Source organism: Protomyctophum parallelum, assembly GCF_964188405.1.
Source record: "Protomyctophum parallelum genome assembly, chromosome: 7".
Taxonomy (NCBI): domain Eukaryota; kingdom Metazoa; phylum Chordata; class Actinopteri; order Myctophiformes; family Myctophidae; genus Protomyctophum; species Protomyctophum parallelum.
In genome coordinates this window covers 15,761,301-15,774,698 of record NC_139705.1, presented here as the reverse complement: position 1 = coordinate 15,774,698, position 13,398 = coordinate 15,761,301, and the positions used below count along the sequence as shown (strand labels likewise).

At 42.8% G+C, this 13,398-nt stretch overlaps 1 protein-coding gene across 1 annotated transcript in view; it reads left to right on the top strand.

Moving 5' to 3' along the window:
* Positions 1-8,563, top strand: part of camkvl (CaM kinase-like vesicle-associated, like) — a 94,410-nt gene extending 85,847 nt beyond the window's left edge. Inside the window, exons 8-12 of the mRNA XM_083768552.1 lie at positions 690-765; positions 2,654-2,790; positions 3,358-3,436; positions 3,602-3,689; positions 6,293-8,563. Coding sequence (XP_083624678.1) covers positions 690-765; positions 2,654-2,790; positions 3,358-3,436; positions 3,602-3,689; positions 6,293-7,843 — 1,931 coding nt within the window. The 3' untranslated portion in view covers positions 7,844-8,563. The remainder of the gene's footprint in view (positions 1-689; positions 766-2,653; positions 2,791-3,357; positions 3,437-3,601; positions 3,690-6,292) is intronic.
* The last annotated feature ends 4,835 nt before the right edge of the window (positions 8,564-13,398 follow it).

Genomic DNA, 13,398 nt, shown 5'->3' with positions numbered 1-13,398 from the left:
TGGCATCCAGGGAGAGTGTGTGCAAAATGTGGCATCGACCACTCCCTTTCTATACGTATTCCCTGAATCTGCACCCAGCATACGCCTGAACCCTCTCAGACTGTCAACTTGAGTTGAGCGAGCCTTTCCCTTGAAGTGAGTTGGGCATGTGCTGTGGCCCAGTGCCCAGCAGTGAATGAATGTCTCAGGCATTTCAGTTCTTAATAACCCTGTGCCACATGATTGTACAAATAAATAAGCAAATCTAAGCCTTCAGTGGCAGAGGGGGGGGGGGGGGGGGGGGGGGGAGAGAGATAGGGTCCAGTATTTCAGGCTGGAAGGAATGAATAATGTGGTTTAATGGTCTGTGAATGGAGAGCCCAGATTTCTTCAATCATTCCACCCCTCCCACTGATGCATTTATATAGCGGCCTTAATATCCAACCAACTGCATTCACCGGGGGCCACCGATATAGAAAAAGCTAGAAAACTAGAAAGCTATTCTATATTGAAAACTTTTTTCAATTAACAGAAAAGTTGAGTCTCATTATATTTGTATTATTTGTATATTGTATATATCAACAAATCAACATAAACAAAGTCATATTGAATTTTTATAGCCCACTAAATCTGTCTGTCTGTCTGTCTGTCTGTCTGTCTGTCTGTCTGTCTGTCTGTCTGTCTGTCTGTCTGTCTGTCTGTCTGTCCAGCTCCTGAGGTAGTGGCCCGCCATCGATATGGCCGTCCTGTGGACTGCTGGGCTGTGGGCGTCATAATGTTCATACTGTAAGTCTCCATTAAAACATTGCACGTCTAATACAATCTAGTCTCCCAGCAAAATCCACACACACACACACACACACACACACACACACACACACACACACACACTACTACTATCGACTAACTACTAAACTATTGTTAACTATAGTTAAACTCGTTTAACTATCGTCAAAGTTGAAACCGGACATGATTGGACCGTGATGAAGGCTCCATAGCCAAAACTTGAAGCACATTTATTTTCAACTGAGTGGTGCCTTGGAACTTCTTGGAAATTCACCTGTTGTCTCAAACTTGCATGTAACCCTGCACTACTACAAGGAACTTAGGCAAGGAACTTAAATATGTTTACCTACTATTGAAACCGGACATACTGTAGTTTGTTTCTCTTGAGAAAGACTAAAACAAAATACATGGCATGGATGCATATGGGACGTGCATACTGGGACGTATCCTCAGTGATGTATCCCAAGGTCATCAGGGTTTCTGGTCTTCCAACATCGTACCCCTCACTCAGGTGACCTAGCCGGCGTGATCACGTCCCGACTTACGTCCCAGTAGGTACCCTCGTTCAGTCTCATTAGGGAAAAACCAGGGCCACACAATCCGTTCCCCCGGAACTACTCTGCCGGGACGGGGTATGCGGGAGGATCGCATCAATCTGGCGCGTGGAAGCACTAGGCTCTGTGGGTTGACTCCTGTCCGGGCCCCTCCTACGTCTCACCAGGTCCTGCAGTCCTGTGTGTTGCACCAGACTCCACACAATACAATACCATGCAATTTTGGCATTTCAAAATCAGACTTTATTATCAAGTATAAGTGCACGTCTTCTTGACTTATTTTATCTTTAACATTGTATTCATTGTAGAGGAAAGTCCAAGCATTCCCTAGCCAGTAACGACTGCCAATGGCTGTATTGTTGAGCGTTGGGCAAATAGAAACTTGAATCTGTTGGTTACATTTTTGCACAAGGACATTCGTTTTGGCGTGTGGTGTCTTCAATGTAGGATTACTAACTATAACCAAGTGGCATGTAGGTCTCACATTAACCAAATGAACCCTAGCATCCCTCTTCTGAAGCACACGTTCTACAAAAAAAGAGCAGCTCTACAAACTCAATTAAATTCAATTAAATTCAAAGGGCTTTATTGGCATGAGAAAACATACGTTTACTCACACCGCAACGTGACCTGTTGTGAGCTTGTTCGTCGTCTGTCGGTCGACGAAGAGATTTGGTTTACAGAGCAACAACAACAAAAAAGAAGCATACCAAATATAGAGTTCTAGTGGACTCTGATCAACAATTATTCTGGCCATTTCTCTCTGGTTGTTATGACTATCTGTTATTTTTGTGCATCATTGCATGTCTGTTAATGGTGTCACATTATAGCATTACGGTAATAATAGCAGCATGACACAGCTTAGTTCATTCACAATTCACATGAAGTGAATGGCATACTTCTTGGTCATGTCCTCTGAGAGAGGACACGGTGTGGGTCCATCAAGAAAATAGACCGATTTTATTTTTTTATTAGGACAAAATATAAGTAGGCCTACATAGTTACAGAAATATACATGGTGAGAGGGACAAAATAGAAATAAGTGACAGCAAACTGAGCAACAATAGCAGAGAAATTATCATTGTGAGTGTGTCGTTCTTTGTGTATTGGACATTATAATTATTACATGGCATGAGGATTTACACACAATGTTAAGAAAACCATTGAAGCACAGCAAAACGGAACAAAATGGGTAAGGATATACGCATGTTAAAAGATATATGCAGATGAAATGCAGGATTACTTTCATTTAGCGTCCATGTAAACACTTCAGTTGGAATCTCTGATCTGAATTATTTATTTAATTCTGAATTGAAGACATATTTTCCCTTCAGCCTATCGGGGAACCCCCCTTTTTACGACGAGACAGAAGAAGAGAACACGGACCTCCACAATCGCATCATCTTCTGTCGCATTGTTGCGGGCGAGTACGAGTTTGATTCCCCATACTGGGACGACATCTCACCCGCAGGTACACAACTGAACCACTAGAGGGCAACAAAGACTTAGCTGAGATTGTTGAGTCTTCGCTTGGAAAAATAAACTCACTGGAACTTAGTCATGCATGGGTGTCAAGGCCGGAAATGCGACTTCATGCAGGCCGGATTAGTGTCTGCCTGTCTGATGTTTGTGCTTCCGCTGCTGAAAGGCCTTGCTATCGTTGTAGTATCCTCTCACATTATGCACAAAACATGATGGGGTAGAATTCATGATTTATTAGGCTACTGGTTTCAGGTCTAGGATTAAATGGTACCGAATGGATTTTGTTCCATTTGTGCACTCTCAGAGCTGTTTGTAGATCTTGTAGATTTTGGCACAAAATAAAATGGGCTTCAGCCAGACCATGTTATGGTCTGGCATGCCATCATGTCGTGCGTGGTCTCTCCTCTCGCTGCCTCGGTTTCCTGTCGGCTGTCGCTCTACACTCTCCAATATGAAATTGAGCATGACATGCCAAAAATAGATCTTAAAAATAAAATAAATACAAATCAGTTCAAGTTATGTGAATGCAGTTGTTTGTTCTTTGCTGCCCTTTCAGCCAAGGAGCTTGTGTGTCGACTGATGGAAGTGGATCAGATGCTGCGAATCACAGCGCAAGATGCACTGTGGCATGAATGGTAAGCACGCACGCATGCGCACGCACACACAGCCACACACACACACACACACACACATACACACGCACACGCGCTTTCACATGCATATTTTCAGGACACTAGATCACTTGTGTATTTTTGGTGTGTGTGTGTGTGTGTGTGTGTGTGTGTGTGTGTGTGTGTAAGGATTGCAGGTAATGGGGCATCGGAGAAAAACCTGAAGGATGGCGTGTGTGCCCAGTTTGAGAAGAACTTTGCCAAGGCCAAGTGGCGGGTGAGACCTCTATCATTATCTGCTCCTCTAATGCCAATGGTTTATGACCATGACCATAACTACAGACAATACAATTTGACATTTGACATTTTGGCCATTTGAAAATAGCCGATCGACAAGCTCACAATGCGTCGCATCTGTTTTCAAATGATTTGTATACATTTGAAAACGTGTGTAATGGGACATTCTGCATAATGAGTACCGGTACTTTAGGCACTTTAAGTACATTTTGAAGCCTATACTTTTGTACTTTTACTTTAAGTACATTTTGAATTCCGGACTTTTACTTGTTGTAACAGAGTATTTCTATATTGCAATATTGATACTTCCTTAAGTAAAAAAATTTAGTATTTTTTCCACCACTGACATTTGTACACTCACGTTACAAATGGTTACGTTAATTTATCACTGAGGAGTTTACTCTGTGTGCAGGCATAGAAAGCAATTATGCTAAATATAGTCCAAATGATCATGATCTGTATCCTCTAGTGCTATCAGTGGTGAATGACCTCAACCCATTAAGACCGGAGTCCGATTCCATACAAATGTCTTCTAAATCAGTGCTTTTTCGTGCCAATTAAGGATCCCCACAATGACATGTATTTGGCTGCGTGCGTATCACATCTCAAAATGTTTTGAGCCAGGGACTCCCCAAAAGAGAAGATGTATGTTAAAAAACACTTGCTCACTCTGCTCAAAAATAGCAGATGGCACTGTGACCTTCTATATCTGTTCTACACCCTAAGAGTTTTCTGAAAGAACGTGCTATACAGCTCAAATCTAAAATGACACGGATACTTCCCTGGCTTTAATGGGCTGATGTTGATCACGAGGAGGAGGAGGGTGAGGGTGATGACTGAGAGTGAGGCAGGTCACGCTGATAGTTCTGATGTGACAACGTGAATAACATCTCTTATTATTAACCCTCTTTCTCTCTCCCTCCATGTTGGTTGCCAGGAGTTGAAGGTATCGTAGCTCCACTGTGAGAGAGAGTGGGCGTGGTCGGAGTTTTGGGGTGCAGACTCACGGTCTGTCTGGCATGACACAGTACAGAAACATCTTTATCATCATGGCTGATTGGCCTCTCTAGCATTAAGTGTTTTGTTTACTTATTATAAACTCTACTTGGTGCCAATCAACAGTGCACTAATCAATCCTAATTCACTAATCCAGTGCTTCTCATACAAGGACCCGCAAATTAAATATGTAATACCGTAATACCATGTATGCATTTGTATTTTACCATACCAAGATTTGTGTCGTTCAAATGTTTACAAAATATTCACACCTTTTTTTATATAAAAAAGTACTCAAACAGACATACATGGAGACATACTATGTATACATACTAGGGATACACATAGCTGTTCATTGGAGCGATTAGGTATCGCTAAAAAAAAAGAGAAAAATAGCTACAAGCTCACAACATGTTGCATTGTGACATGTTGTCAGCTTGTTGATTGGCTATTTAAAAAAAATAAAAATGATGTATATAAAAAGTGTTTAAAGTGGTTTTAAAGACTGAGTTTAACATTTTGCTGAGGGGACCACCTGGAACGTACCCCTACAAGGTTCCGACTTTGAAAAGCACTGAAGTAATCAACCAAACCTAAAAAGATATTCTGCCATAGAGAGAGATGTGTCGATCATGTCAGATTGTTGAGGCTGCTACCCACAACAAGCTCTGGTCCTGCCCACTGTCGCTCAGCCTGTCCCAGAAGAGTTCCATCCGCTCTGCCCCACTTTTTCTTCACTGGATTCGACTCAGATGTTCAAAGTGGGCCCTCTGCTCCTTTCCTCTCCCTTATCTGCACTAATCTTTTAAACTGAGCGGTTGACTGCAAAACAAGAAAAATAAACAATTGGTCTTGTTTATATGAAGATTGGTGTGGTTAAGGAGAAGCATATATAAAAGGGAAAGGACAGAAGGAAAGCCACTTGTGGACTATTGACATGCAGTGATGGGACTATTCAGCCCTCTTGTCATTCCTCTGAAAGTGATTCCCGGCTCACCGCACCATACTGTGTCTCAGTGTCACATTCTAGTCGTACTTGAAGCCATGCAGAAGCTACCCAGTTAAGAAATACTGTTAACAGTGTGATATATATCTGTGTCCAAATGGCTTTCCACTTCCAGAGAATCAGTGAAACTAAGAAACAATTTCCGAGGTCACTCTCTTCCTTGCACCTCAAGGGTTTGTAGATTGCGAGGAGTCGGATAAATCTGAACATGATGGAACATCCCTCTGATTTGAATCTATCTGTTCATCTATATTTCGACCAATCAACAAACTACAGAGGGGTAACTGTGGGAAGAATGGGTTCAAACGGGTTGTTTGAAACCAGTACATATCTTGTCATAGGCTCCTGGAAGTGCATAGTAAGCACTTGTCTTTCCATAGTGTTCACTTCACTAGAGTCACATGATCAGTGCTTAATATGATGATGCCTAATCATGGTGCCTTGAAGGCGATCTTAGTAATTTGCTTGACTTCTAGAGCTTATAAATGACGCTTGGTCATAAACAACTAATATCCAAATTGTTGGCGTTTACTGTACACTTTCTTTACCCTCCTATGTCTGTCTGTCTGTCTCTTCTTCAGAAAGCAATCCGTGTCACCACCTTCATGCAACGCCTGCGGAACCCAGAGGCCTTTGCTGAAGGTTCAGCGGAGGCACAGAGGGGAGACGTGGGAGGAGTGGTTGAGGCTCACGGTACAAGTGGTGAGACTCAGGGACGTCAGCGAGACAGTGAAGGAGAGGGGACGTTGAGCGACGTGCCTTTAGAGGTTACTGTAGAAAATACACCGGCAGATGTAGATCAGCAGGAGGAGCGTGATATGGGAGATGTGATCAGAAGAGATGAGGATGTAAGAAAGCAACAGACGTACTGTCTGTCGGTAGGGCTTTCACCCACAGATATTAAGGAGCCTCCATCTCAGCCTAGCCAAGTGAATGTAGCTCCACGGCCTGCAGAAGTGGAGCCTGATATGTATGGGGCAAAGACAGCTACTGGTGATGGAACCAGAAGAATGGCTGCCAATTTGGGTCAAAGTACATCTGTACCAGAATCCACACAAACTCCACTAGTGATTCCTGATCCTTCCAGTGTACCAGAACCCTCCTTAGGTCCTAATGTTGAAAATAAACACACAGGCACCACCCCTGACACCAGTAGCAGACGCAAGATGGGTGCAACCCTCCCTGGCTCAGTACCCACAGCCCTCACGGCAAATGCTGCCGCTACTGTGCCTCCGTCTGAGAAGAGGCCGGCCACCCAGGGAAAGGAGAAGGATGAGGGCGAAGGAAGCTGGTGCCAAACCCAGCTTCCAGAAGCAGTGGCGGAGAGGCCTGTTGGAGTGTCCGTGGCACCAGAAGGAGTGGATGCTGCTGTCGGAACGGATGCAGGACTCGAGGTGGTGCTGAAGAGTGATGCTAGCCCCGTTGTCGGAAGGGATAGGGATGCCAGGGGGACAGACAGGTATAGTGCAGAGTTCAATACAGCCAGGGGAGGAGGTGTCCCAATAGGACCGCTATGTTACACAATAGGCGGCTCCGCTAGCTTGGGCCGAAATGCTCCCCCGTACAACCCAGATGTCGGCGCCGTAGGGCTGGGGCTGGCGGCCGGGTACGGAACTCCATACAGCTCTCTGTATGCGAGTGGAGGAGGGATGGGCATGTACGGGACCGGGTTTGACCACGGCATGGGAGTGGGAGGGCTGGGGGGCGGCGGCACCACGAGCGACTGGCAAATGGACAGCGTGATCGAGCAGATCGAGAAGCAAATGGCCGCTGTGCTGGAGAAGATCGAGGGAGACATGCCCTCGCTGCTGGAGCAGATCAGCGACTGTCCCGTCGAGACGCAGCGCGCGCTGAGCACGCACGCCTCGCCCGCCACCTCCCGAACACGCTCTTCACACCACCATCCCCCTACCGCCGGCGTTCTGTCCTCCACTCCACCACCACCTCTGCCTACTTCTCCCAGACCCCCGCTGCCTTCTCTCCCTCACCTCACCATTCCTCCTCCATCCTACCCCCCACCCTCCCCACCCACACAGTCCTTGGGTCACGAGGAGGGGGACAGGGAGGGACAGAGCGGGACTGCTCCTTCTAGCCAATCTCCCAGAACTGGGATGGGCAGAGGGAACATGTGAACATCTCCAACATCCCATTCAAGTTATGCTTGGTTGTGTGCCGTGTGTCGCGCATCGGAAATGGCAGATCTACAAGCTCACAACTAGCTAGTTGTGAACTTGTAGGTCTGCTATTTCCAACGCACGGCAGCTGCACGAAACTAAGTATTTAAATCACCCATCATGTGATACTTGTTAAGGACACTGCCTCGCCAGGAAAAGTCTCATTATGTCACTCGCTGCCGTGTTTGACATAAACAACAAAAAGGGAAGCAAGCAATGCTGTCGTTTTGGTTTTGTTTGTGTTCATGTTGAGCCTGACGTTTATAGTCTGTCATGCATACAGTACATTCCAATAGTCTCTTGACTGGAGGGTGGCGGGACCCGGTCTACTGTGTCGCAAGCATTAAGTCTCAGTGGTGCAGTGTTTTTAATCTGCATGGCTTGACTGGACATCCGTGAACCCTGAGATTAATATCACATGACCTGCACCTGCGGGAGTCGAAGCACTGAGCATGCTTTTGTAAACGTTAAATTCCACACAGCATTATGAGGAGTTAACTTGCATATATTATTTTATACAGCACATAACTGCAGATTATCATTACCGCCGATATACAGGCTGTAAATACATACAAATGAACATAATATATTCCTCGTTCTTTAGCCTCCTTTAACCCATTAAAAACCAATCATTTAAGATTTTTTTTCCTTGGCTATTCAACAATGGAAGATCTACAAGCCTGCATCGTGTCACTTTGTGCCGTGCTGCGGGCTTGTACATCTGCTATTTTTTTTTTACATTTTTGAAAATATATGTTGAATAATTCTCTCCCTAATGTAGTCGTTAATGTAGTCATTATCGTCAATTGATTCGTCCCCACCCACATTTCTGTGTATCCTACTGACTCACCTGCCAGGCTGCCAGTGAGGATTCCCCACCGGGAGGATGTAGAGCCTTCATTTTTCTCATCCCGCCCAACACTCCCCGCTGACGGGTGGCGGCCATTATGTCAAACTCAAGGCCCGGGAGCCAAATCAGGCCTGTGAATGAATTATCTTTGGCCCGCGGGATGCTATTTAATTATATTAGAACTGGCCCTCTGGTATATTGTACAGACCACTATAATACTACAAGTCCCACAATGCACTGCGAGTGCATTGGCACATATCGAGGGCCGTCTACTCTTCACTATTGATCAGCAGTGAAAGTATATCGCTTGTGGTCAACTTTCAGCTACCTCTCTCCCCAAAAATGGCTAAATGAAAGGTGGACTCTGAAGACGGGGGTTTTCAAGTCAGGTGGTAGGCAGATAGGCAACCCCTGTGTCTCTTCTGTATGGAGACAGTGTGGCTGTAATGAAAGAATATTACTGAAGAAGACTATGATAAGAAATGAATGCAACTGATTTGATTTACGTTCTCATTTTACTACGAAAGCAGTGCTTGGTGAGTTTGTCTGGGATGTCCTCATGACCGCGGTGCCCGCATGTTGAAACACAGTCCGGCCCTTGACTTGTACCAATTTATTTATTTTGGCCCACTGTGTATTTGAGTTTGACATCCCGTATGTGCAATATATCACCCTCCCCGCCCGACTTCACAGGCCAGTTGTGTCCGTGTAGTGTAGACCCTCGACAAAGCCGGATGCATTCGAACCCACAACCTCTGTGGTTTACCACAATTTTGTATTTGTTTTGAACACAAATCTTCTCTTCTGGGGGAGCCTGGCACAAAACATTTGCAGATGGGGTGGGGGCGTCCACGGACAAGTATATACATATATCAATTTGGGGATCCTTGGCACAAAAAGGTTCTGATCTAGAAGGCATTTGTAAAAAGAACTGGTCGCCCCCTGTCAGGTGATAAGAAGTGGCCTGCTCACTCCTCATGCATTGAAGGAAGCACAGTTTGGGGCTCTCTCCCCCGGGTGGCAGAGGGAGAGTACCGCCCAGGACTACAGTTTAGGCAATTGGCACCGGGTGAAAAAAGGGGTTACAAAATCGTGGGATAAAAATGATAAAAGTAGAGGGCATTTGAAGAATAAGCCTCAGCTGGTCTTAATGGGTTAATAAATGTTTACATATCTCAAAGCAGCAGCACATCCTCCAGGTCATCCATTGGTTATTTATTTTAATGTAGCTACTCAAACCTTTGTGGCACTGTGTCATTATGTCTATTGTACAGACATTAATGATTAAGAGAAGGTCCTGCAGTACCATCCCTTTTAGTGTACAGTATATTTAACATTTATTGTACAGTATTTAAAGTACTGCATTGCCACTAAAGTCTTGTGAGAAGCTCCACTGCTGCTACACAGCATCTATTTAAAATAAATATATATACATTTACTCATCCTATTCCTACCTACCATAAAAAATCTACCCATTATGTTTTTATTCATGTATTTATTTATTTGTTGGTATCCTTAACTGGGCTGTACTGTCTGCGGTATTTGCATATTTTCCTCCTACAAGTGTTTAAAAAATAAAATAAAAATAGTGTATTGTCTTTGAATTCCTTTCTGCTTTGGATCTATGTAAAATTGTCCTCTGTTAATCTTATGTACCCGTGTTAGTGGTCTGTCTTCTGCAACTCTTTCAATAAAAGAAAAGGTTTTGAAGCTGTGTGAGTGTGTGTGGTTATTATGCTATATAATTCAAACGGACGTCCAATGCTCCAATCCATCTCAAATGCAAGTACTCAGACCATTGTGGCTGTACAAGAAGCTTGATATGTATCCACGGATACAGTACTAGGATACATCTGTGTACATGGGCATCTGGGCACCTCGAAGAATTGTCTATTTTGTCCAAAATGTTAAAACATGTAACGTATACATTATGTGAACATGCATGGTACATCATTATCAGAATTAATTTTCCTTCAACTTCTTGTTTATGCCCCAAAATACCAGGCTACCGGAAATACCAGTATACAGGTTTTGTAGCAAATATAACAATTATAGACATATTGGATAATATTAAATAAGCATATGTTCTGACCAGGTCACCCGGACCTAGTCATGTATACTTTACTTAATTTTAAAACATTTCCAAAACATTTGTTTTATAATTAACACACTGAGTTGCCCACCTGTCTTTGTAGACAGCGTAAAAGCTATAACAACCTGATTACCGGGTGTGCCAAACTTTTCTCAGTTGTTCCTAATATGATTTTTGACGTAGAATCTAATTCTGCTTGGGACATTTTTGTATCGCGCATAGTTAATATTCACATTTTATCAAATATAAGTATGTCAAATGAGGTTTTAAGGTGAGATTAGTAGATCAATTATGCAAACGAGATAATTCTGTAAATGTATGAATTATTCTTTAGAGTGACGCATCAAAGCAGATATTTGCCTAAATATGGTCCTGTGCAATACTTTGTGCAATATTGTGCATAATTTGTATAAACAAATTTGCATATTTGTTTAATTGAAAAGCTAAACATATTGGATTAAGAAAAACAAAAAAAACATGGTACCTATTTTAGTGAGGTAATATTCACAGTGTGCTAGCTTAGATGCTTGCAGTGTAAGATTCTAGCATGTTTATTGTGGTTAATCAGTATATATTATGCATATGTAACATGCATATTCAGACTTAAAGCAATATGCAATTGTTAGTAAACTAAATGTTAGTCAGGCATAACATGAGAAAGTCTTATTAAAAGTAATCTGAACAGTCACTCTATCTGATGTATCTGGATCACTGCTGAGAACAAAATCACTGCCATGCACTCTCTGATGAGGTTTCTCACACATTCTGATTCGTGTTTCCACGTAGTCTTCCCCCTCTTTTCCTGGATACATTACTGTCCGCATGAAGAAGAACATGTTCTCAAGGTGTTGCAATGAGACTGGAACAATTCCCACTGAAGTCAGCAGGGTAGACTTGTTCTCTGACACCATTTTCTTGAAAGTTTTAACCTTTCCAACTTTGTAGGGATACGAGGTTGTGTCACATCCCGTAACACTATGATACGCCGGCAAGACATCACATACTTCCTTCCCATTATGTCCAAATGCAAACAGTTGAGGTAGCTTGTTGCAACTCTCAATGTGTTTTTCTCGTACAGAACTGATTAATGATATGTTTTTTATCAGATATTCAATGATCATTTTTGGATTCTGTACCACTGTTGCTGGACATCAGATCAGTATCTCTCAAATTCTGGGTTTGACATTAATAGAGTCAAGTTCCATTGGAGAGAGGCTACATCTCAATAATTCCAGTGAGTGCCTGAAATCTTGCATTGTGTAATGTCGTTTAAACCAGTGGTTCTCCAGGGAGCCTGTGTGACCACATTACACTTAAGAAATGCCTGTTGACTAGCAAACATTTATACAGATATATTTGATCAAATGTGAATAGTTTTGCGTTACAAGACATAACTATGTTATTGTCTACCAGCTGCCAAATTATTCATACATTTATGTAGAATTACATTAGTAATGTATCTCAAAATATAAAAATGTCCTGCATAAACTGATTCTACAGAGGAAAGTACCTTTTTTTTTAAATATCTTTTTATCCCACGATTTTGTAACCCATTTTTCACCCCTGTGTCAATCATCATTCTTCCTGGGCTCTACACACCCTCTACCAACCTAGTCCCCATATATGGGGGACAAGGGGAGAGCAACGGACTCATGCTTCCTTCATGCCTGAGTGTCCAAGTTGCTCCTTTCCACCTGACAGGGGGGAGTTTCCCTGGTTTGACGTATAGCGCGTGGAAGGAACACGTTATTCCAACCAGTTCCTTTCCCCTCCATCAGGTGCCCCGGCTGGCCAGGGGGAGGCAGTTTAGTGACCAGGATTACTGCATGTTTTTTGTGAGGGTACCTACCCTAGGGGACACGGGGAGAACATGCAAACTCCACACAGAGGAAAGTACCTTGATAAAATTTAGATAAGTTTGGTAGTGACCATTGGTTTCCAAAAATATTGTCAAATTGACAAATTACTGGTTATTGTTATATTTACTGCCTCTGCAATGATCACATTTACAGTATTAATAATATTTTTAAAAACAATTACTTGGAACATCAATAGGCTACAAAGAAATATGACCATGTATTTGCGTTGAGTCATTATATATGCCTACTTTATGCTAATTAAACATTATAAACATACCCAATGGTTACATTGCAAACATCCTTACACCTAAATGAGATAAAATATTCATTTACATAGCAGATAACCAAAACACAAAGTTGTCTGACCTCTACTTCTTATTTCTGCTCATTTATTCAAATATGCAAATTATCTAATTAACTATGCGCGATACAAAAATGTCCCAAGCAGAATTAGATTCTACGTCAAAAATCATATTAGGAACAACTGAGAAAAGTTTGGCACACCCGGTAATCAGGTTGTTCTAGCTTTTGCCCTGTCTATTGGCTGTGTTATATTATCCACTACTTAGTACTTACTATACATACACTTCCAAGATTCCGTTATGCCTACATGTCCCATGTGGCCCTGCGCGACCCAGGGCTAGTCTATTATTACATAGGGGTGGCACAAATATTTCAGCTTTTTGGACATAAAATATCGCTTGAATCACGT